The sequence below is a fragment of the Canis lupus genome, chromosome 18, assembly GCF_011100685.1.
Source record: "Canis lupus familiaris isolate Mischka breed German Shepherd chromosome 18, alternate assembly UU_Cfam_GSD_1.0, whole genome shotgun sequence".
Taxonomy (NCBI): domain Eukaryota; kingdom Metazoa; phylum Chordata; class Mammalia; order Carnivora; family Canidae; genus Canis; species Canis lupus.
Window position 1 is genome coordinate 50,282,802 of NC_049239.1, and position 21,559 is coordinate 50,304,360.

General features: G+C 60.3%; 3 protein-coding genes across 12 annotated transcripts in view; 1 reads left to right on the forward strand and 2 right to left on the reverse strand.

The window, feature by feature from the left end:
• CHKA (choline kinase alpha) overlaps positions 1-6,985 on the forward strand; it is a 70,024-nt gene extending 63,039 nt beyond the window's left edge. For 8 of the 9 annotated variants that reach the window (XM_038563721.1, XM_038563711.1, XM_038563714.1 and 5 more), the window contains one exon: positions 2,016-3,294. In XM_038563721.1, the coding sequence (XP_038419649.1) occupies positions 2,016-2,075 (60 nt within the window). In that variant the 3' untranslated portion in view covers positions 2,076-3,294. Of the gene's footprint in view, positions 1-2,015; positions 3,295-4,878 lie in introns of those variants that run through there. The other variant, XM_038563712.1, reaches the window with a different exon arrangement.
• On the reverse strand, positions 4,842-14,717 carry TCIRG1 (T cell immune regulator 1, ATPase H+ transporting V0 subunit a3). 2 transcript variants are annotated; one of them, XM_038563709.1, is made up of 21 exons: positions 14,625-14,717; positions 13,443-13,511; positions 12,122-12,242; positions 11,688-11,766; positions 10,652-10,872; positions 10,471-10,556; positions 10,051-10,177; positions 9,893-9,975; positions 9,697-9,790; positions 9,401-9,613; positions 8,735-8,879; positions 7,715-7,854; positions 7,477-7,634; positions 7,315-7,405; positions 6,623-6,741; positions 6,309-6,522; positions 5,895-6,020; positions 5,667-5,771; positions 5,469-5,586; positions 5,083-5,260; positions 4,842-4,994 (listed from the first exon to the last, which is right to left on the reverse strand). In XM_038563709.1, the coding sequence occupies exons 3-21, from the start codon at positions 12,236-12,238 to the stop codon at positions 4,916-4,918; spliced, it is 2,493 nt and encodes an 830-aa protein (XP_038419637.1). In that variant the 5' UTR covers positions 12,239-12,242; positions 13,443-13,511; positions 14,625-14,717; the 3' UTR covers positions 4,842-4,915. The 2 variants fall into 2 exon arrangements, with proteins under 2 accessions (XP_038419637.1, XP_038419638.1); XM_038563710.1 differs by lacking the exon at positions 13,443-13,511 and having other exon boundaries at positions 14,625-14,710.
• A 2,207-nt stretch (positions 14,718-16,924) lies between these two features.
• Positions 16,925-21,185, reverse strand: NDUFS8 (NADH:ubiquinone oxidoreductase core subunit S8). The gene is made up of 7 exons (NM_001252295.1): positions 21,149-21,185; positions 19,987-20,044; positions 19,837-19,887; positions 19,179-19,268; positions 18,912-19,084; positions 17,185-17,313; positions 16,925-17,094 (listed from the first exon to the last, which is right to left on the reverse strand). Exons 2-7 carry the CDS (start codon positions 20,042-20,044, stop codon positions 16,963-16,965), a joined length of 633 nt encoding a protein of 210 aa, NP_001239224.1. The 5' UTR covers positions 21,149-21,185; the 3' UTR covers positions 16,925-16,962.
• Between the last annotated feature and the right edge of the window lie 374 nt (positions 21,186-21,559).

Genomic DNA, 21,559 nt, shown 5'->3' on the forward strand with positions numbered 1-21,559 from the left:
TGGCTTCAGGAGACTCCATATTAAGAGTCTGTTCTCCCCAAGCTGATACCCAGAGTCTCTGTGATCCCAGTCAAATACCAGCCCCCACCCAGCCCCAGGCGTTTTGGCAGAAACTGGTAAGTTCTAAAATTTATGTGAAACTAAAACTTAACAAAGTTGGAGGACTCATTCTGCCGGATTTTAAGATGTATCAAGACTGCGATATTGGTGTAAAGATGGACATCTGTCAAATAGAGTAGAGCCTGGTGCCCAGAGACACTCATACATACAGCCGACTGATACTCAAGGGTCACGGTCATTCATTGGAGAAGGGGTTAGATTTTCAAAACTGATGCGGGAAGAACTAAGCAGCCATACGGGAAAAATTATGAACTTGGTTTCCCACCATACACAAGCATTAACTTGGATAACAGGCCTAGGTGTAAAAGCATCTGGAAAACAAAGGAGAAAAGCTTTGTGACCATGGCAGAGATTTCTTAGGTTATGTAAAGCACTGACCATAAAAGAAAAAAGATACAGTAAGTTGGGCTTAATCAGTTAAAAACTTGTGATCTTAGAATGACATTATTAAGAAAACAAATAGGCAAGCACAGCCTTGGAGCAAATGTGGCAGATCTCTCCCTCTAGAAGGACTTGTATTTAGAATATATAAAGAGCTCACAATTTAGCAAGAAATCAAACTACTTTGTAAATAGGCAGAAGATTTGGACATTTCACGAGAGAGAAGCAAATGGTTAGTAGACATCTGTTTTGTCTGCTTAATGTAATTAGTCATAAAAGAAGTGTAGATTGAATCTCCAGCAAGATGCCCTGCATACTATGATGGCAGCTAAAACGTTTAAGACACCAACACTACCAAATGTCAGCAAGAATGTGGAACAGCTGGAACCCGCATACATGGCTAAGGGGGAAGGTAGAGGGTCTGAGGTACACCTAGTGTCCGGCCTGGCAACCTCCTACTGTGGGATTGATCCAAAAGATATGAAGGCATGTTTCCACACCAAGACTGGCACTCCTGCTCATAGCAGCTTTCTGTTTAATTGCCCAAACCCGCATGCCAGTCAGATGAATGGATATTTGTAGTGTGTTAGATCATACAATCGACAAGTACTCCACAGTAACAGGAATGAACCACAGATGCTCACAACAGCCTGGATGAATCCCAGAAATGTTACTATGCTGAGTGAAACAAGCCAGACACAAAAGGGTACACACTGGATGACTTGATGTATGGAAAAGTTTTCTAATAGCAAAATCCACGGTGATTGAGATAGAATTCAGAGGCTGCCTGTGGCCAGGCGTTGGAGCCAGGCCCGTGGAAATGTGAGTGTGCTGGAATGTTCCTTAGCAGGATTGTGGTGCTGGTGCTAAACTGGATGGACACATTTGTGAAAATGTCCAACTCTGAAGTCATTCATTTTTGAAGTTCAAAGCGGTGGTACATAAGTTACATCCCAATGTCGAGTTTGAAACTGATGCTGTAATCTTCCTGGCAGTTGGCATCACAGACTTTTCAATTTGAAGCAGGCGCTTCAGAGATTGTGCTTTCCACCCTGAGGGGCGGGTCGGGGAGCAGACCCAGAGACACACGGCTTGACGGTTTTCGTGTAGGCAGAACTCAAGACCAGAATCTCCAACGTCCCTCTCATGTCTTAGTAGTAGTATTGCTGCAGGTGATCCCAGAAAATTGGTGGTACCTTCTTCCTCACACCTCTGTTCTCTACTTGATCTTCTGCTTTGAGAGAGGAGCCTGTGTTTCAGTCAGTGCCTGCAGCATTCAGGGTAAACGAGCGTGAACCGTGGCAGTGCCAGATACAGAGACAGAAGGCCCACCTGGGTGGCCATGCCACGACGGCCCAGGTGCCTGAGCTGGGTGTCTGGGGTTCTGGACACCCTGCAGCGGCTGGAGCTGCTCTGTCCGGTGCAGTGGTAGTGGCCCAGGCGCAGGCCCATGCGGGACATGGGCAGCCTGGGTGGGAGTCTTTGGTGAGGCTGTTCTTCCTTATGTCTCCTAGGACTACGCCCAAGCAAGGTTCGATGCCTATTTCGACCAGAAGCGGAAGCTCGGGGTGTGAGCGTGGGAGGCGCCATCCACTTCATCCCTGGACTGCGTGGGGGTGGCCAGCAAGCGGGCCCCTCCGCGCTCCAACTGCTGTCCCTACAGCAAGGCTTGGATGTCTCGCTGCCGACACAGATGTGTATGATACGAAAGACTGTATTAAAATTGAGTAACATTTATATCCTATCTTGTTTACGATTTCACTAGGTCTGCAATGAGATCGGGAAGCAGAAACATAGTTCATAGCGCAATAGTGCAATATCTCAGAATCCTTTTAATCTAGAGAAGGCATCTCCTATTTGGGGCCTGAAGTTTGTAGTCAGGTATGGCAGACAGCGAGAGTAAACAGTGTTTCTGTGGGTCTTCTTTTTGGTTAACGTTGATTTTTCAAGGATTTGAGTTCACATGCTGGGGAACACTGTGACCATGCTCTCTGTTGGTGACTGTGTAGACGCTGCTGGCTCCCGAGCGCAGTGAGCGAGCAGGGACAGACTGTGACATAGCCCTGTGGATTGAGCGCAAGTCTCTGGAAGCTGCTCCCTCACCCTCTGGTCCACGTGGCTGATGCTCCGGACAGCAGACTGCCTGTGACGGGGGTGAGCTGTTGTCTCTGGACAAGGATGAACCAACGAATGTAGCTCCTTGCTACCTGTTGTACATATACTGTTATGCAAACGCATCTCACCCTGACCGGATGCAACTTGGCCCTGCCCTCCTCTTTAACTGAATGTGCTTTACTAACTCCAGCCTCAGGGGCAGGCAGGGAGCCCATAGGGGGCCACCTGCCAGCCAAGGGGCAGCTTGGGGACCTTTGGATGCACAGGGGCCTCCTGCCTCCCTTCCCCATGGAGAGCTTTATCCTGCTCTCCGCAGCCTTTTCTCCTCCACCTCTGCTCAGAGGGGTTGTGGGTTCTGTGCCTGGGCTGAAGCCTCCTGCTGCCCTGCTGCGGGGGCCTCAGTGTGCCAGGGGAGAGGGAGGAGGCCTGACCATGGCTCTGGGCCAGCTCCCCTGCCCTCCCTGTTCCCGATATCCCTGATGAGGTCCTCCTGGTGGGAAAGAGCAGTCTGTGGAATGTGGGGGCGCAGATACACTATAGCTGTGAAACCCATATATGTTAAATGTCCTTTGGGATAAATTTTTTTTTACTCTGAACTCTTATTTGAATGTTTTTTTGTGCATACATTTCTGCTACCAGAGATTGTACTATACAAACAATAAAAGCGTATAAAACTCATCCTGTCACCCTTGGGTGTGTCCTAAATCTCCTGTCGCCTGTTGTGCCTATGGAGGGCTCCCGGCCGGTCTTCTCTGCCCCACGACCATAAGGATCTAGAAGAAACTAGGAGCAGGGGGACATCCTGGAGGAGACTGAACTGCTGGCTTGCTCAGGCAGGAGGAAGATTTTCCACTATTTGCCCTTGTAGACATTTTAATTTTCTTTTCTTTTTTTTTAAGATTTTATTTATTCATGAGAGACACAGAGAGAGAGATAGGCAGACACAGGCAGAGGGAGAAGCAGGCTCCACTCAGGGAGCCTGACGTGGGACTCGATTCCGGGTCCCCAGGATCACACCCTGGGCTGTAGGCAGCACTAAACCTCTGTGCCACCGGGGCTGCCCGACATTTTAAATTTTAACCGGGTGAATGTGTTTTGGTGTCCAAACGATAAAACTAGCAGTAAATGATACTGTACTCCTATGTAAGGACTCACCCGCTCCCCCCGCTCTTCCCTGCCCACCCCCAGCCCCCTGGCATCTGGAGGCCCTGAGCAGGGCAGTCGGGCTCCTCCCAGCAGCTGGCCAGATGAGAGCCACAGTCATGGAGCCAGGCCACCCGGCTTGCCATGCCCAGGGCATCTTTGGCCTCAAAGCAGCCTTTGTTCCTGGGGCCTCCTGCCGGAAGAGCCATTTTGCAGCTCCTCAGCTGGAGAAAGGAAGGCCTCTGAGAAGCATTGGCACCACCTCCCAGCCAGTGGTGGGACCCAGGCCAGAAAGACATGCAAAATGCCCCTCTCCACCCCACCAGCCGAAGGATGACCTCAGCGTGGGGGGAAGGGGGTAGGACTGGTCACCAAGGAGGGGTGGGAGAGACAAACAATAGGTTCCACTGAAGGGGCAGCAGGGCCTGGAATCCAGCTCAATCCTTTTCCTGACCATTGGGGCCCTGGGTGGCTCCTGGGCTGCCTGGACAGCCTCTGCCCTTCTCTAGAATGGTGGCCGTGTGTGTGAGTGTCCCCGTCCTCACTGCTGGGTCAGGCTCTGGTGTCCCAGGCTGCTCCCTGCCTCAGACATCTTGAGTGCCTGAGGTGGGGCTAGCACCAGGGCATGGAAACATTGGCCCATCATGCCAGGCACCACCCTTCATGCCGAGTATCCCAGTCTCCTAACAGCCACTTGCACATCCCCAAGGATATCGGGAGCTCACTCACATCCCTGGCTCAGCCTGGCAGACACTCATATTGAGCTAGAATGTGCTGGAAACATCCTTCCTTGGTCCTAGTTCTGCCCCTTTTCACGCCAAGACTCTGGAATTGCTGCAGATGTGCTCATGAGGCCTCTCCCCAAATTCTCAAGACCCCAGGTCCTAGACCAGGGCTTCCCACTCCATTACACCTGACACCAAGCCCAGCTGCATAGGTGAGCATGAGGACGATGGGCATAATATATAGCCAGGCACGGAGTCCATGATATCAGGAGCCCTGGGGTGGGACCAGCCATGCCCAGAGCCTAGACCCCACCACACCCAGCCTCCCCAGCCCGTGGCATTGCAGATGGGACCAGGACAGTTCTAAAGCCATCTTTATTTCTTGTCTCTGTAGGTAAAGGCAGAGACCTGAGCGTGGCCACAGATGGGCACTACTCTTCCTCTGCAGTGAAGGTGAAGGGGCTTAGCTTGTAGCCACTGCCTGAGTAGAACTTGTTCTGGAACTCCACCCTGGGGGTGAGAAGGGAAGAGCTCGTGAGGGGAGGCCCCCGCTCCTGCCCCCTTGTGCTTCCCGGGGCCAGCCAGGCGGGCTGCTCACCAGTGTAGCCGCAGTGCGTGCAGGAAGGCTGAGAGCCCCTCCATCACCAGCAGGATGGCCACGGTCAACACGGCGAAGGCAGCAAAGACAGGAACCAGCACCACAGGCGCCACACCCCATTCACGGCCCATGCGCAGGCCGCTACGCATGACCATGGCCCACAGGACCTCTGACAGCTCTGGGGGTCGGGGAGGCAGCAGTGGAGGCCAGGGCCGAGGGGTGCCCACCCAGCCCCTGTGGCAGCCGGAAGCGCCCCCTTCCTGGTGGAGGACCTCCCCACATCCTCAGGCTACGGGATTCTGAAGCCTGGAGAAGTGACCCGCCCAGGCCCCCCAGCCAGCAGCTGCCCCCGCGGCCAGCCAACCCCCTGTGGCCAGGTCACTCACGAGCATGGGCCAGGCTCAGAGCCCAGAGGCGCAGGTAAGAGGCCGTGTTGGAGATGCATCCCAGGCAGAACTCAATGGTGTGGATGGCCTGGTGCATGAGCACCTCGGACAGGACAAACTGGGGGATGGGAGGCAGTGAGGGGCAAGTCAGTCTGGCAGCCGCCATCCCCCACACATACTCTGGAAGACCACACCCACCTCGGCCTCCTCTGAGTTCCCTGGGCACCCTGCTTTCTCTTCATCAGAGCCCCAGCCAGCCACAGATGTGTCGGAGGAGTCTAGAATCCTGGACTTGTCCTCATCCTGGGGGTGGAGGGCAGGTGACATCAGCAGGCCTCCACCACCCAGGAGACCGCGAGGCAGCGAGGCTGGGGTCAAGCCTCCCGGCAGCCCTCATGCCACATGCCCCCTCCCTCCAGCTTCTACCGGTTGCCGGCCAGTGGGCCTCCGCGAACGGCGGCGGTGCTGCCAGTGCAGGAACAAGGGTGTGCCAAGCAGCAGGACGGGCACCATGGCCAGGGCCAGGACCACCAGCACAGACTGCACCACTTCCTGCGGGGCGGGGGGAGCTTGAGTCAGGGTGCCCTCTTCGAGCCTCATGACTCTTGGGAGCCCAGGGAGCCTGCCGCCCACTCCTCCCCCAGGGCCCCTCACTGAGCAGGGACATTGTGCTATTAGGAATCCTGGGGGGGAGATTCCCTAGGGGAGTTTCACACGGTCCCCTGACCTCCCTGGCTCACAGCCTCAGGCCTGCATCCCCGTTTTCTCAGAGGAGGACCCTGCAGCTCAGAGTGGCCCAGTGATCACGAGGCCCCCTGAAGGGGTCTGGCGGGGCAGTACCTGCCCAGGGAAGAGCAGCCTGTTGGTGGGGCTGCGGGAGAAGAGGAACATGTTGATGAAGTGGATGAGGATGCTGGGGGCTGAGGCAGCGCTGGCAGCTGAGATGCACAGCCACTTGTAGATGACCAGGAAGACAAGGTAGCCGAACAGCCCCAGCAGGAAGACCAGCTCCGGTAGGGTCTCTAGGAGCAGCCGGTGCCACTGGCCAAAGTGTCTGTGATGGCAGAAGGCCGGGGGTACTTGGTCACCCACCGGGCCACCCTGGCCCTGCCTGCCCCAGTGCCCCCTGCCCCCACCAGAACTCAGGCCCTCACATGTGGTTGAAGACTCCCAGAACCACCCCAAAGGTCATGTGGGTGACCCCAAGGATGACGGACATCTTCATCTTGAAGGAGTTGAGGAAGCTGAGGTGGTTGACAGCCAGGCTCCAGACCTGGGGTGGCAAGAGGGAGGGGTATCACCCTGGGCAGCCTGCCTGCCTGTCCCTGTGGGGCCTCATTGGCATCTGCCACCCACCTGCCCACTGCAGGGCAGCAGAAGGGAACAATGGGCTGGACAGACAGGCTGGGCAACTGGGGTCCAGACCCCAGCTCTTCCCAGCCAGGCAACGTCACATGCCTGGTCTCTCCTGTATCTCTGTGTCCTTGTCTGTGAGACAAGAGCAACGCTAATGCTCACATCCGGGGACTGTCATGAGAACTACATGCAATATCCTGTCACACGGAGAGTACGGAATGGCGCCTGGGCAGCAGGCTGCGAGCAAGCCAGCTCTGGCCTTGCTCCCACATGCTTCTCTCTTCCCTGAGGTGGCTGCTGTGTGGGCCCCACAGGGCGGGCCCCTCGTCCTCCTGGAGCCCCGCACCTCTTGCCCCCAGTGCCAGGCCAGGCCCTCGGGAGGGGCGCGCGGGAGGTGTCATGGCCAGGTCAAGGTCGGGTCAGGGTTAGTGCTGGCACCCACCCGGCCCTCCCGCCGCCTGCACCCGCGTGGCAAGCGGCCAGGACTCACGGGGTCAATGCCGAAGGGGTAGGGTCCCAGGAAGACACCGGTGACATTGGGGTCCAGGGTGAGAAGTGGGTGCTCCGCCAAGAACGTGTCACTGTGGCAACAGGGGCAGGTGGTCAGGGGCTGCGGGGCCAGGGGGGCCACGGGGCTGCGGCCGGGCCTCACCTCCAGTCCGACTGGGTGGCCATGGCTGCCACGCTCCAGCCCGAGGAGAAGATGGTCGTGGCGCGGCTGAAGCACTCGTTGTAGATGAAGCCGGTGTAGATGGAGAACAGGCCCATGAGCAGCAGCAGGTAGCGGCCGCTGAAGAAAGTCTGCCAGATCTGGGGGCGGCGGGCGGGGAGGGGGCTGTGAGGGGTGGCCCGGGCCCCCCGCCGCACCCAGACCCCTCACCCGCCCTTACCTCATTCTGCGCCGTCTTCACGGCCGGCTGGTTCTCCGCGAGCACCATGGCCAGGGCAAAGAGGAACATGAGCAGCCCGTGGCCCACGTCGCCAAACATCACGGCAAAGAGGAAGGGGAAGGTGATGATGGTATAGGGCGCTGCACACAGAGGGCAGGCGGTCAGCCAGGACCCCCGGGTGAACGTGCGCATCTGCACAAGCTGCCCCAGAGGCCCCGAGCCCAGGCTCTGGGACCCCGGGAGACTCGGAGGGGGTGTTGGCGAGGCAGGGAGGCCAGACTGTGTGTCTGCATTCCAGAGCCTGCCCCCTCCTGGCTGTGTGACCACGGGCTAGTGACACAACCTCTCTGAACTTCTGTTTCCCCATCTGTAAATTGGGAGATAGCAGTACTAGGACTCGGTAGAGCTATTGTCAACGAGTTCACCCAGGGCCAGTACTTGGCAGCCCCTGGCCTGCTCCCAGCTCCCCACCCCTCCCTGCCTACTGCCTCATCCCCTGCCATCAGCCCTGGTTGGTTTCTCCCAGGAGCACCTCTCTTAATTGGCCACTTGCGCCAGAGTCCCCAACTCAGGCTCTGCTTCTGGGAGAACCCGACGGCACCCGATTCAAACTTCTTACACAGTGAGGCCTAATGAGGAGCCTCAGCAGGCTGACTTTGGTCCCGTGGACATCGGATGTGCAATCTCTCAACCCTCCCAGCACTGCTCTGAGGCCCAAACTATGATTCCCGTTTTATAGATGTGGAAACCGAGGCTCAGAAATGAAGAAATGAATCAAGGTAAAGAGTCAGGCCTCAAACCCAAGCCATTCCTACTGCAAAGCCTGTTCTTTGCACACAGCCTCATGCTGGATCCCTTGTAAGCCTAACTGCTGGTTGTGGGGGGTGTTGCTGGAAGTAAATGCAAATCCTCCACGTTGCTTCCCCTGCCCTCCAGCGTGACGGGAGTGGGCTCACGAGGGCAGGACAAGCCAGGTATGGAGATGCCACCCTCCCGGGCTGGGGGCTCCACAGATCTCACCAGGATTGACCTCCTGATAGCGGCCCACACCGTAGGCGTCCACGATGCCCTGGAAGCTGGCAGTAAAGCGGTTGGTGCGGATAAGCGTCGGGGGCATGTCCCGGCAGGGGATGCGGTGAACCACAGCGCTCACGCCTGCCTCACTCTGCAGCACCCAATGGACAAAAAGATGAGGCTGATGGGGGGGCCTTCAGGGACCCTCTGACACCCCCAGCCAAACCCAGTGGGAGAGGTGGGGCTCACTGGGCAGGTGCCCAGAGATCTGGAGTAGCCCCTCCCCTCTCTGAAATAGGACCTCCTGCCCCCCCACCCATGGTGATTTAGGGAGAGTCCGAGATCAGCTGGACCAGAAAGTGCTTGGGAAAGAGAAGTGTGGCCCAGGAGAGGGTGCCCCACTGCCACATGTGAGCACCTACTGGGTCCCAGCAGCCTATGGTGTGTTCACACTACAATGGCCCCTGCAGGCTCATTACACCCATTTCATACATGAGTAGCCTGAGGCTCCCTGCAGTGGCCCAAGATCTCGGAGCCAGTGCCCATTGGGCCAGCCTCCAGGGTGCTTTTGGGATGCCAGGAGGGGGAAGGCTTGCTGGGCCTGGACCCTCAGGGAGAGCCGGCACCCACTGGGTGGAAGGGGAGGGCGGGAGCCCCCCTCGCCCCACTCACCGAGCTGTCCTGCAGCACCTGCTGTAGCGTGGGCAGGTCGCGCGTGGCGCACCAGCCCTCAGCGATGAGGCACTTGTGCGTGGCACTCACGCTGCACTGGTTGAGAGCCAGGTACACGGCCTTCATCTTGCGGATCTGCACTTGCCAGGGTGGCAGCAGCCGCTGCACCCGGCCCAGCACCTGGGTCAGGAAGCGCTCAGTCTCCCCCAGGACCTGCGGCCAGAGCAGGTGGTGAGGAAAGTGGGGGGGGAGGGGGCAGCGGGACGTCCAGCCCGCCCGAGCCCCAGGGTGCCCACCTCCTGCAGCTCCTGGCTCTGCTGTCGCAGCTGCTGCAGGGTTGTGAGGCGGCCCTCCTCCTGCTCCACGAACGGGAAGACGTGGCAGTGGAAGCTGGCAGGGAGGGGGCGGCGTGAGGGGGCGCCCGGGGGTTCTGCCGGCGGCCAGGGGCCTGGGCACAAGGGTGGTGCAGGGTCGGCCCCCCGTGGGGCTCACCAGTCAGTGATCTTGTGGATCTTCTGTCCTATCCGCTCACCCCAGTAGGAGATGAGGAAGGTCATCCAGGTCGCGGGCTCGCCCTGCGGGAATGGGCTTCTTTACCTAGGGTCCCACCCCGCCCGGGATGCCCCCAGCCCGGGCTCCCCAGCCCTCACCGTCACCGGGTCCTCCAGCTGCTGCTCCGTCTCCCTGAAGCTGGCGATGAGGAAGCCGCGGCAGGCCCTCCAGAGCAGGCGTTCCAGGGCAGCGGCCTTGGAGGGCTCCACGGCTCCTGCCACGAAGCTGCCGAGGGGCTGGACTGGGCAGGGGTGCTCCCGCCATCCCCCAGCCCCACCCTTCCCCTGGCCAGGCCACCCCAGTCAGGACGGTCAGCCTGGCACACAGGCCTGCTCCCAGGCAGGAGGCTGGGCCCGGCAGGCCGGGCCGGGAAAGGAGAAGGCCCCACGAGCAAGGGAAATTGTGGGCCTGAGGGAGGAGGCCGGAGGTGATCTGCAGGTAGAGGAGGAGAGCACTGGACAAGGAGTCAGTCAGGGCCTCCAGCTGACAGGAAAGAACCTGAAGTGCCCCTTACTTACTTGACCCTCAGGTCCTGGTGTGGCCCCCCAGGGGGCTGGAGCAGGGGGCTTCTCTCCGAGAGCCCATCAGCATGGGTGGCTGCCAGCTGGGAGCCAAGAGGCACCACCGTGAGCCCCGTGCCCAGCGGGGGCTGGTACCCTCTCCCCCAGCCCCCTACCCCCACCCAGAGCTGGAGCTGACCGGGAGGCTGTGGCCCTGGCCCAGCACAGCAGAGTGCAGCTGCAGCTGGTGGAGCTGGGCCCGCAGGGACTGCTGGTTGCCCCGCACATCCCGGAGCTCCTGTGCCAGGCGATCCGTCTCCTCCTGGATGCGAAGCAGGTCACGGGGCGGGGGTGCCAGCAGCCTCCCCTCTGGTGGAGGCAGCACCAGCCCAGCCCGCCGCACCTCCTCCTGCAGGAACACTGGGTGCAGAGGGACGGGCGTCAGGAGAGGCTCTTTGGGGGCCAGCGCCAGCTAATGACCACTGGTAGCCAAGGGCTGCCTGATGACTAGCAGGGGTCCCAAATGCCACCCCAAACTCAACTGGCCACGAGCTAGTTGATTCACTAAGTCCCAGACTCCCAGAAAAACCCCAGGCCAAATCTCTACCCCGAAAGGTCCACCCTCCTCCTCCTGAGCTCGTGTGGGCCTCTCCTTTGTGTGGGCCTGGGTCCCACAGGGCTGTGCCAGGCAGGGTGGGCCTAGCATGGGAGGGCCTGGGACGGGAGCATGCCGGGAGCCCCACGTACCACCTGCCTGATGACCTAAAAGGCATCAGTTAAACTAACAAACCATTAAACGAATGTGCTGTTCCCCCCCTCACGGGCTCCTCCTCGGAGGGGCTGTCACAGAGTCCAGGGTGAGGGTCCCTGGGTTGGAGAATCTGCTCCTCGGGGCACCTGGCCCTGGATCCTGGCCTCTGCCCACCTAGTCCATCTGTAGCACAGAAAGCTCAGTCCATGCCTCACCCTTGCTTAGAAACAAACCACAGCAGCTCCCAGTATCTACTGGAGGAATTCCCAGGCCCTCATACAGTATTTGAGGCCTCTTCCAAGTGAGCCCCATTCTCAAGAGCACTCCACAGACCCCAGCGGCCCTGTCCTGGCTCTGCAGGGCATGGCTTGGACTTCCCTTCACTGACTTCCGTCTGGGGGACCAGGACTTTTCCTTTCAGGCCAAGCTCGACTGGCACCTCCTTCAGGAAGCCTGCCTGGGATGTGGGCTGAGGCCAACTCACTGAAGGTTTTCTCCAGCTCTTCACAGCGCCGAACATCCCCCACAAAGCGTCTCTGGAAGGCGCTCACCGAGGCATTGAGCTGTGGGTGCCGCACAGAGGGGTCAGATTTCTGAGAAGGGAGCCAGGGCGGTCCCACCCTGGCACCCAGGCTTGGCTCCCTGCGGGCCATAGCTGCCTCCCCCTAGGACGGTGCTGAACACACCATGAGCCTCCTGATGCCCAGCTGGAGACAGAGCAGCTTTCCGTGCTCTGGGGAGGGTGTGACAGGGCCCCAGAGGCAAGGTGGCCTCAGCTGTCAGGCTGGCCTCTCCGAGAGCGGAGTATCTATGGCAGAGGCCGCCAGGACTCGAGCACGGCCAAGGGCATCCTGTGGGCAGGCGGCATACCATCGAGGACGCAGAAGGCCCCCTCCCGAACCCGTCGGTCCCACTCACGTCTCTGAACTCCACGAGGCCCAGCTCGCCAAGCTGGCTCATGCAGGTGTAGGCGGCAGAGGTGGGCAGGAAGAGCTGGACCAGTGCCACCTCCTCACTCCGGAACATGGAGCCCATGGTCCTGCGGGCCCGGCCGGGGGTGAAGGTTCAGTCGAGGTGGGCCTCGCAGTTTCCCATCGGGTAGGAATTCTGTCCACCTCGGCTCACATGCGCCACAGAAGGTAGGTCCTGCTACCAACCCCGTCTGACAGGTGGGCAAACTGAGGCCCGGGAAGCCTTGAAGGGGTGCTGAGGTCACACCGGAAGTGCGCGGTATACTTGGGAGTGGAGCCCACCCTGGCTGACCTCACGGCCCAGCCCACAGCCCTCCCCAAGCTCTTTCCCAGCTGGCTCTGCCCTGTCCCAGACACCCACCCTCGAGCCCTGGTGGCTCTGGCTCTTCTCACCCTTGACCTCTGCGCCATCTGTCCCTCTGTGACCTGCCCTCACCCCTAGATCCCACTCATCCTTGGGGCCCCAGGCCAAGGGTCACTTCCAGCGGCCAGCCTCCTGACTGCCACAGCCCTCGGCGGGCTGCGAGTCCTCGTCCGTCCACACCAAGGAGCGTTTGTCTGTGACAGCAGCCAGGGCTGGGCTGGAGCCTCCTCCTTCCCTGGGGTGTCTGTGAGCACTGAGCGCAGGGAGCCTCCACCGGGTCCCCTGGTGCCCTCACTGTGGGCAGAGAGGCCCGGGAGGGGAGCTTTCCCCTGAGGCCTGGACTGCCTGGTGGCCTCTGTCCAGAAAAGGACAGAAACAGCCTTCCAGGTGTCGAAACCCACGAAAGTGAAACTGTGGAAGCTGACACAGGCGGGACATGTCGCCTGGTGGGGCCCTGCCTAGCGCCCGGGGAAGGCCCCGCAGATGACCCAGCCACGAGCCGGGACTCCATGGCCACTGCTCTCCGGGCCCCAGGCCAGCCACTTCCCCTCTGTGGACTCAGTTTCCTTAGCTCTCAAATTGTCAGGGAAGGGGACAGGCACGGTGAGGTCCCAAGCTGACAGGGTGAACATTTGGCGCCAAAGTGCCCCACCCGCTGTCTGGGCCGCTAGGGGCCTGCCCGGCTGGTCACTTCCTCCCCTGGGCCTGATTTCCTTCAATCCAAATAGGAAGTGCAGCCCTGGCCCCAGCCTGGAGGAGGAGAGAAGGCTGAGAGGCAGCTTGAGGCTGCAGAAGCACCCGGCCCTGGACGGGGAAAGGGGGTAGGAGGGGCTAGGTTCCACCCCAGAGGCCTGAGCTCCGCCCAAGCTGTGACTGGCTGTGTGTCCTTGGGGGAGTCTCTCACCTCCTCTAGGGCTCCACTTCCTCTTTAGGTAAATGGGACTTGGCCACCCTGCCCCAGGAGAGACAGGACCTGAGGGGGGGGATGAAATAAAGTGAGCCTCCACGAAATCCCCTCACCCATACTACCTCACTGAAACCTAACAGCAATCCTGGGGAAGAGGCCCCTGAGCCCTGGTCTACCCACAGGTCAGCGCGCTTGAGGAGGTGAGGTCTGGGACCAGGTGGTCAAGTCAGGCAGGAGCCAGACCCTGGAGCTGCAGGTCTGTTAGTCCCACGGCTGTTCTCTGCCCAAGGGCACCCTGAAAGCCTGGTTGGACAGATGGGGGGCTGCAGGGAACCTGGTCTGGGGGCTCAGGGAGTGCAGCAGCCCCAGGCTGTGGCATATCCAGCTGAGTATCCCTCACTCACAGGGCGTGGGCCTGGGCGATTCCCTCATGGGGAATCGTGGGCAGGGTGTGTAGGGCCCTGGTCAGACCCCTCCCCAACATCTGAGGACTCCACTGGCTCAGCCCTTAGCCCCTCTCCTCCCTGGCCCCTACCCAAGCCAGGGCCGCCCTACTCCTTTTAATGCAGCAAACGAAGGTTCCTCAGTCCTGTGGCTTCAGGGTCCAGACTGCAGCCCCCTCCTCACTCTATGCCCCCTCCTCCTGCTTCCTAAGGGGCTGAAGCTCAGGCCACCCACTTCAGGAACCCACTAGATCCCTCCCCCAGGCCCTTGACCCACGATGATGAGAGCTGAGCTGGAGGACCTCGCCTGGAGCCTCCCTAATATCCAGACTGGTAGGCTCTGGAGTTGGAGTGACCCCACTTGCCTCTAGCTCTGCCTCTTTCTAGTTGGGTGGGCCTCAATTTCCTCATCTGTAGAATGGGTCCCTCCCTCCCGGGAAGATGCCACAGAGAAAGCCCTGAGCGCCACCAGAGTGCCATCAGGCCCGGCAGAGTTAGTCTCAGTGGTTAGCGGCTGGTAACTCCCCATTCTCCTCTTCCTCTTCCCTTCATCCCTCCTCCTCCTCCTTCCCGTCGCCGCCGTGGCCCCCGCCACGGCCCGACACCCGGTGGGCGGGCGGACTGAGCCGCATCCACCGACCCAGCCGGGTGGGGGTTCCAGGACCCGCTTCCCGGGGCGGGACGAGGAGAGGGCGGCGGACGGGGCGCGGGGCCCGCAGACCCCGCGGGCACTCACCCTGGGGTCAGCCGCACTCGGCGCCGCGCTGCTCCGCGCTCCCGGCTCTGCGCTCCCCGCCCCGGCGCCCACGCAACTCACTTTCCCCGGCGGGCGGGACCGCAGGGGGCGGGACCACGGAAGCCCCGCCCCGTCCCGTCCGGGCCGGGGAAGTGGTAGGGGTGGCACCCGGAGCCCCGCGAGCGGCCGCCAGGGAGGCAGGGCTTCGTCTTCGGAGGCTGGGGGGCCGCTGGGGGCGCGCGGCCGGGAGCGGGGGGACCCGAGCGGAGACGCTGCCGACGTGGCCGGGAGGCCGGTGCGGGGAGGCGTCCGGGGCGGTCCCCCCCACCTAGAAGGCTCCTGGGGCCTACCCCTGATGGGACCCCAAAACAGAGGCTTGGGGTCCCCAGCGCGCCCCCTATCTCTGGGCGCATTCTCCCCTTTTTATACCCAGGATAGGGCCTAGGCTCCAGGCCCAGTGCTCGAGCCCTTGGGTGGGTGCTGCCCGTATCTGAGCCTTTTTCCTCAATGGCACTCCAAGGACTGGGCACCCACGGGTAGTTGTCGCTCCACCTGCGCCTGGGGGAGTTCCAGTGACTTTGCTTCTAGTTAGCTCCCCATGGTTGGTCATGTCCCAACACCTCTGACCTGAGGCTCCTGAATGTCCAGCTGCCTGCACTTTGGACGGGCCAGGCCCATACCCTCCAGGGACAAGGGGCCTCCCACCTCTGGTGATCCTTGAACCCCACATGGCTAGGTCCTCCGAGGGGGAGGGAGCTGTGGGCAAATGGAGCCCCAGAGTTGGGGGTGGAAAGTCACAGCCAAGGTTAACATGTTCAGAAAAGGGGGGGACCCACTTCTAGGGCATCATAAGTCCGTTTCAGGTGGGGAGGCCCTCAACACAACGAAACTGAGTCCCAGTGGAGGCCTCAGGTCAACACTTCCTGGTGCAGGGGAACCAGAACCCCACAACCACAATGGCATTAGAGGCGGGCTCCTGAAACACACAAAAGATTCTGACAAGTCAGGGAAAGAATCAAGTCAGGAGCTGGATAAGCTGACCCATTTTTAATAAACGTGTTCTATTTATCTGTGTACAAATAGAGGCTCCATCACAATGGAGCTGGCTCCTTCTAGCTGGGAAATCAGAGGTGACACGGGATTCTCAAGCCTGTCTCATTACTGCAGGGCTCCTGCCTCCCACAGCTGCCAGGGCCTGCAAGGGGCTTGGTACAGACACTACCCAGGTTCTGGTCTTCCCTTCAGGGCCTTCACTCCCTTCTCACCTCTGCACTTCGTTCCTTATGCTGTGGGGGCCCAAGCAGTTCCTGGACCACTTCAGCATCAGGAGACGGCCTAGGTGTCAGAAGTCATGAAAAAAGGGAAGGAGCTGGGGAAAGGTTAGGGTTCTTTGCTACCAGTCTTCTCAGAGCCTTGATTGTGCTCACATGCGGTGCCTATCCCAGGGGAAAGAGGGCACTTGGGGCATTTCCCACCACTGGTCCACGGAACACCTTCCTCTCTCTTCTATGAAGCATCATGGGAAGTTAGTGTTTCATAAAGAGTACTTCTGGAAAGGGGGGGGGGGGTAGGGTAGCGCTCAGATCTCTGACCTGAGCTAGTGTTTTCATCAGACACATGCTGTGTGATCCTGAGCAGGTCCCTTCACTTCTCTGAGCTGCTTTGCTTACAGCTGGGGATATGCTGAAGCCGTTCCACAGTGCCCAGCACTCAGCCCATTCTGGTTCTGGAGGCTCCATTCGCACTGAGCTGGCACCCGGCCGCACAGGGAACCGCACCACTGCTGGGATTGCAAAGCAGGAAGTTCTGAGCAGCAGAAGCCAAGCTAGCAGCCTGGTCTGGGGAACTTGGGGAGGAAAGGGGATGTGGCTGGAGATGAGGCAAGGCCAGCTCAGGAGCAGGAGGGCCTGTGTCACCTCCTTGTGACTGTTCCCTCAGAGCAGGCTTCTCCCTGCCCCCAAGGATGCCCTGGCCTTCCTGAATTTCTGCCACTCAATGTACTTCTGCCTGAGACCTTGGCAGACCCTACATCCTTAGGGTTGTAGCTGTGTGTGGCCCTCAGGACAGGACAGGCCCAGGCCCTACGCTCTGGACAGCCAGGATTATGGGAACAGCAGACCTGAGGTTAAGCCTTGGGGGCTATGCCAAGGAAGATGTGTGTGTGGCAGGGGGTGGGAGGGGAAGGGGGCTCTAACAGGTCCCGCAGAGTCCCACAGGAAGGCCCCGCCCAGGGGAGGACCCCGCAGACTGCAGCCAGGCGCACAGTCCCAGCCCAGACAGCTGGATTGACCACAGAGACGGCGCGGGAGGCAGAGCTCTTTATTGGGCGGCGGGGGCGTCAGCGGTACAGGTAGTCCGCCTGGATGTTGGCGGCAATCTCGGCCTCCCACTTGTCCCCGTTGCTGAGCAGCTTCTCCTTGTTGTACAGCAGCTCCTCATGCGTCTCGGTGGAGAACTCGAAGTTGGGGCCCTGTGGGCGGGTGCGGGTGTGGGTGCGGTGGCATCAGGCCCCTCTGCTGGGCCCCTGCCCCGGCCCCTCCCCAACCCCAGGCCCGCTCACCTCGACGATGGCGTCCACAGGGCAGGCCTCCTGGCAGAAGCCGCAGTAGATGCACTTCGTCATGTCGATGTCGTAGCGGGTGGTCCGGCGGCTGCCATCGGCCCGCGGCTCGGCCTCGATGGTGATGGCCTTGGGGAGGGACACCGGGAGCCCCTTACTGCCGGCTCCTGCCCCATGTCTGCCCCTTCCTGGGGGCTCGCCCCGGGGCCGCGGAGCAGACCCTGCCACCCACCCTCAGCCTGATGAGTTGTTCCCAACACCTTTGCAAAACGGTCCCTGTCCCACAGCCCGAGATGATACTTTTGTCAACTCATGGCATCTCCTGCCTGAGAGGCTAAGTCCTCCGAGGGGAAGGCTGTAGCCTGCTGTGTTCACTGCAGCACCCGTAGCCCCAGGGTGGTCTCAGTACTTGCTCAACTGCCGGTGGTGGTACGTTCAACAACCTTCCCATTTATGTCTAGTTATCCCGCTTTCATGGATGAGAAAATAGAGACTCAGAGATGTTGAGGGGCTTCCGAAAGCCACACAGCAAGTGAGGGGCAAAGCTCAGACTTGAAGGTAGCTCCCTCACCCTCAGTTTTTGGGTGCGGTCTGTGCCAGCACCAAGAAGGCCCAGAGCCTCCCACAACCGGAAGGATGTTCAAAGGGGTATGCCAAAAGCCCGCCTGTGTCCCCAGGAGTGTAATACCACCATTCAGTGGGACCTTAGGCTGGTAGGCTTCTTTGTGCCCCAGTTTCCTCATCTATAAAAAGGGGTAATAACCTCTATGTCCTAGGGTTGCTGTAAAAATAAGTCACAAGCTGGAACAGCACCTGTTCCCTCCACGGTGCTCACTGCCCGGAGGCCATTACTGCTAGGGCTGTTTGGGGGCTTCTCTGTGTGCTCCAGGATCAGAGACATCTAGGCCACAGCCCATGGCCTGGAGCGGCCACGGGGAGGGGGCGGTCACTGTGTGGATGACGGGTGACCACAATGTCGGCTGGGGCTCCTGCTGGGGATGTCCATGGGCCTGCCCAAGAGCCTTAACTGGATCTTTCTTTTCCTTCCTTTTTTCATGATTTATTTGAGAACGAGTGTGCATATGCACAAAGACAGGGAGAGATCCAAGCAGACTGTGTTGAGTGCTGATGCAGGGCTCGATTTCATGACCCTGAGACCACGACCTGAGTTGAAACCAAGTTGGACACCCAACCAATTGCGCCACCTGTGCCATCCAGATGCTGCAACTGGATCTGTCTCTATACTAACAGGCCCCAACTCTGGGAGGGGGGTCCGTGGGGGTCCTCCAACAGAACTAATACTGGGGGCCCAGAGGAGCAGCAACCAGGGGCAGTGAGGTCCTCAACTGTGTCCCTGCCGCTGGTTACACGCATACATGCAGAAATCCCAAAACTGCTGCTGCATTCAGGGTAAAAGTGGGGACCTCCAATGCCACCCGGTGGCTCACAAGCCTAGGTTTCACATCCCTGACCAGATCCCCAAGGGCAGGACACACAGGTGTCATATGGCCTGCTCAGGGCTTCAAGCCTTGCTCTGATGACTCACTCCCTCTGAATTGGCTTGACAAGGCTCAGAGAGGGAAAAGGGCCTTCCTGGGACACACACCCAATGGGGGACCAGAGTTTGGGTCCAAGGCTGCCCCACTTCCCTCTCTCTGCAGCAGGCTGCAGCCTCCCTCTCAAGTGGCAGGGGCCAGGGTGGCAGTCAGCAGGGGTCAGGGGCTCACCTGGGCAGGGCAGACAGCTTCACAGAGCTTACAGGCGATGCAGCGCTCCTCCCCTGATGGATAGCGGCGCAGAGCATGCTCCCCCCGAAAGCGAGGGCTCAGAGGGCCCTTCTCGAATGGGTAGTTGATGGTGGCAGGCTCCCGGAACAGGTAGCTCAGGGTCATGCCCAGGCCTGTGGGCAGCATGAGCATGGTGGGTGGGGGCCGCTCCTCCCTAACAATCCGTGCCCACCCCCAGCCTGCCCGACCCCTTCCCCCAGGGCCCACCTCGGATGAGCTCAGTCCACAGCAGGGTCTGAGCTGCCCTGTCCGTCACCGACTTCATGTCCATCGAGGGCTCCCGCATGTTCACAAACTCTGCAGGGGAGGTGGGCAGAGGGGCTGTGGCAGGGCCTCTCATGTGCCCATGTCCCCTGGGAATCCAACTCAGAGAGATAAAGCTTTGTCTTCCTTCCAGCTGGGCTCCCTCCCCCCACAAGGGCTTGTTCATTCACCAAACCTTCCAGCCTCAGCCACTGCCCTACAAAGCCTGGCTCTGGCTCTGGGCAGTCTGTGTCCACTTCTCCCTGTGCCCAGGCAGCAGTCCGAGCCCAGGACTTGACACGGGAGGGAAGGGGCTGGAGCCTAAAGGTTTTGGTGAAGAGGACGGGCACCCAAGCCTCACACCTGGCAGCTCCCTCCCTGTCCCACATGGGGGAGCTCGGAACTCACACTGTGTGGCCACAGGGAGGGCTCCCCACCCCCTCACTGACAGACCCCAACCCCATGAATTATATTCAGTCTTGATCATCTTTACAGAGTTGAAACAGAGGCTCAGAGAGGGGGAGCCTCTGGCAAAGCCACAACTAGAACGTAGGCCTCCACCCTTGCCTCTGGCAGGTTCGTGATCAGGGAAGCCTGAGGCTCCAGGTGCCCCAGGACTCACTGTAGGTTGCTGCCACTGTGCTGCTGTGGAGGCTCCGGCCAGTGGGGTGCCCTGGAAGGAGAGGGATTACACTGTGCAGCTACAGTCTCTGCAGCCTCATGCCAGGAGACTGGGCTCCCCACACCCCGGGAAAGGCTCCCTTGGTCCTACCTGCTCGTGCAGCCTGGGCCAGGGTCCGGAGCAGAGTGGGCATAGTCAGGCAGCGCATCTGCAGGCAGGAAAAGGAAGAGAGGGATGGGTGGGTCCCAGATCTGTCCCCACAGGAACCCTGGCACTGCGGGAGCCCTGATCTCCATGACACTGTGTCACCTTCTCTATCTATCTGCCCATTCCTAACAGGCAGAGAAAGCCTCCCTGCCCCGACGTATGGCACCTCCCAGCTCTCCAAACCTGACCCAGCTCAGCGGGGCTAAGAGTCAGGGAGTATCCGTGAAACCCACGTTCTACCTACCTCCCCTTCTAAGAAACCTTTAAAATCCATCCCTCCTCTCTCCCCAACCAGTGCTCCTGTCTCATCTCTCCCCTTCCCTGATCTGACCTATTTCAAAAAACACTGCCAGCAGCCACCAGCATTGAAAGCTCCCTGTGCCAGGCACTGTGCCAGAGGTCACACACACTGTCATTTGGTCCTTACAAGGACCCCACAGGCACGGATGAGGAGGATGAGGAGGACTTGCTCGGACAAGTCCGGTAACTTGCCCAAAGTCACACACTGGGGGCGGGGGGTGGGGGCGGGGATGACCAGGACGTGAACCCGGGCCAGACTCTTCCCTTTACGGCCCACAGTCCAACCCCGCTGGAAACCCTTGAAAGGCTTAAATAACCCTCGCGATCACATTCCTTTCCCCACCATCAAGGTCCTTCTGGGACGGTCTCCCCGCCTGCCGAGTGACCTTGGGCGGCCGAGGTCATCCGGCGCGTCTTCTCATCTGTGAAACGGGGATCACGAGAACCAAGGGGGCTGTCCATGCGCAGAGCCTGGCATCTAGCCGACGCTCCAGAGCGGCCGTCCCGTGACCTGGGACTCCCCGTGGGCCCATCGCCCCTGACCGCTGACCCCGGGCCCAGGCGCCCGCCAGCCTGACACCTTCCCCGACCTTCCCCATGACCTCCGACCCCACGGACGCGGGCGGGGCATGCGCCTTGGCGCCGGCGGCTGGCGGGTCCGCCCGCTGCACGCTGAAGGACACCCGGGCCGCCGGCCCTCAGTGGGGCGACCCGCAGGGCCGCCGGGGCCACCGAGAACACCGCACTCGCCCCCGACGCCCCACTGCCTAGGCCCGGCTCTCCAGAGCGGAGCCCGGACACCCACCTTGAAGCGCCGCCGCTCCTTCCCTTGCCGAGCGGCCGGTCCGCGGAGGGGCGGAGCCTACACTTCGAGACGCTGCCATTGGGCCGGCTGGTTTCACCTTTTCCGCGCTCGTCTTTTACGCTGTGGTCTGATTGGCCAGTGGCGCCGCTGAAAGAGGCGGGACCCAGAAGCTGTTTTTCTTTGATTGGCTAGAGGAGAGCGGTCTCCTGAAGTTGTACCGGGCGCCGCCATGTTGGGTTGAATTGGCCAATAAGCCTCCCGAGCCCGCGGAGGCGGGACGTCCGGGACGTGGCTTAGGAAGCGGCTCCGGGTCAGGTCTGGCGCGCCGGCCCGAGGAGAGCTCGGGGTGTCGCCGGGTGTTTGTGAGAACCGCGCTGAGAATTGCTGCCGGCGGTGATTCCGCGGGAGCCG

What these genes read in the sequence shown, in the direction of transcription:
- TCIRG1 (XM_038563709.1), bottom strand. Translation starts at nt 12,238, where the DNA reads ATGGGCTCCATGTTCCGGAGTGAGGAGGTGGCACTGGTCCAGCTCTTC. An exon ending in AGAGCTGGAGAAAACCTTCA is followed by an intron (nt 10,873 to 11,687) that starts GTGAGTTGGCCT and finishes CTCTGCACCCAG; the next exon opens with TGTTCCTGCAGGAGGAGGTG. An exon ending in AGAGCCAGGAGCTGCAGGAG is followed by an intron (nt 9,614 to 9,696) that starts GTGGGCACCCTG and finishes CTCTGGCCGCAG; the next exon opens with GTCCTGGGGGAGACTGAGCG.
- NDUFS8 (NM_001252295.1), bottom strand. Translation starts at nt 20,044, where the DNA reads ATGCGCTGCCTGACTATGCCCACTCTGCTCCGGACCCTGGCCCAGGCT. An exon ending in GGCCCAGGCTGCACGAGCAG is followed by an intron (nt 19,888 to 19,986) that starts GTAGGACCAAGG and finishes CTCTCCTTCCAG; the next exon opens with GGCACCCCACTGGCCGGAGC. An exon ending in CTGTGGACGCCATCGTCGAG is followed by an intron (nt 17,095 to 17,184) that starts GTGAGCGGGCCT and finishes ACCCGCCCACAG; the next exon opens with GGCCCCAACTTCGAGTTCTC.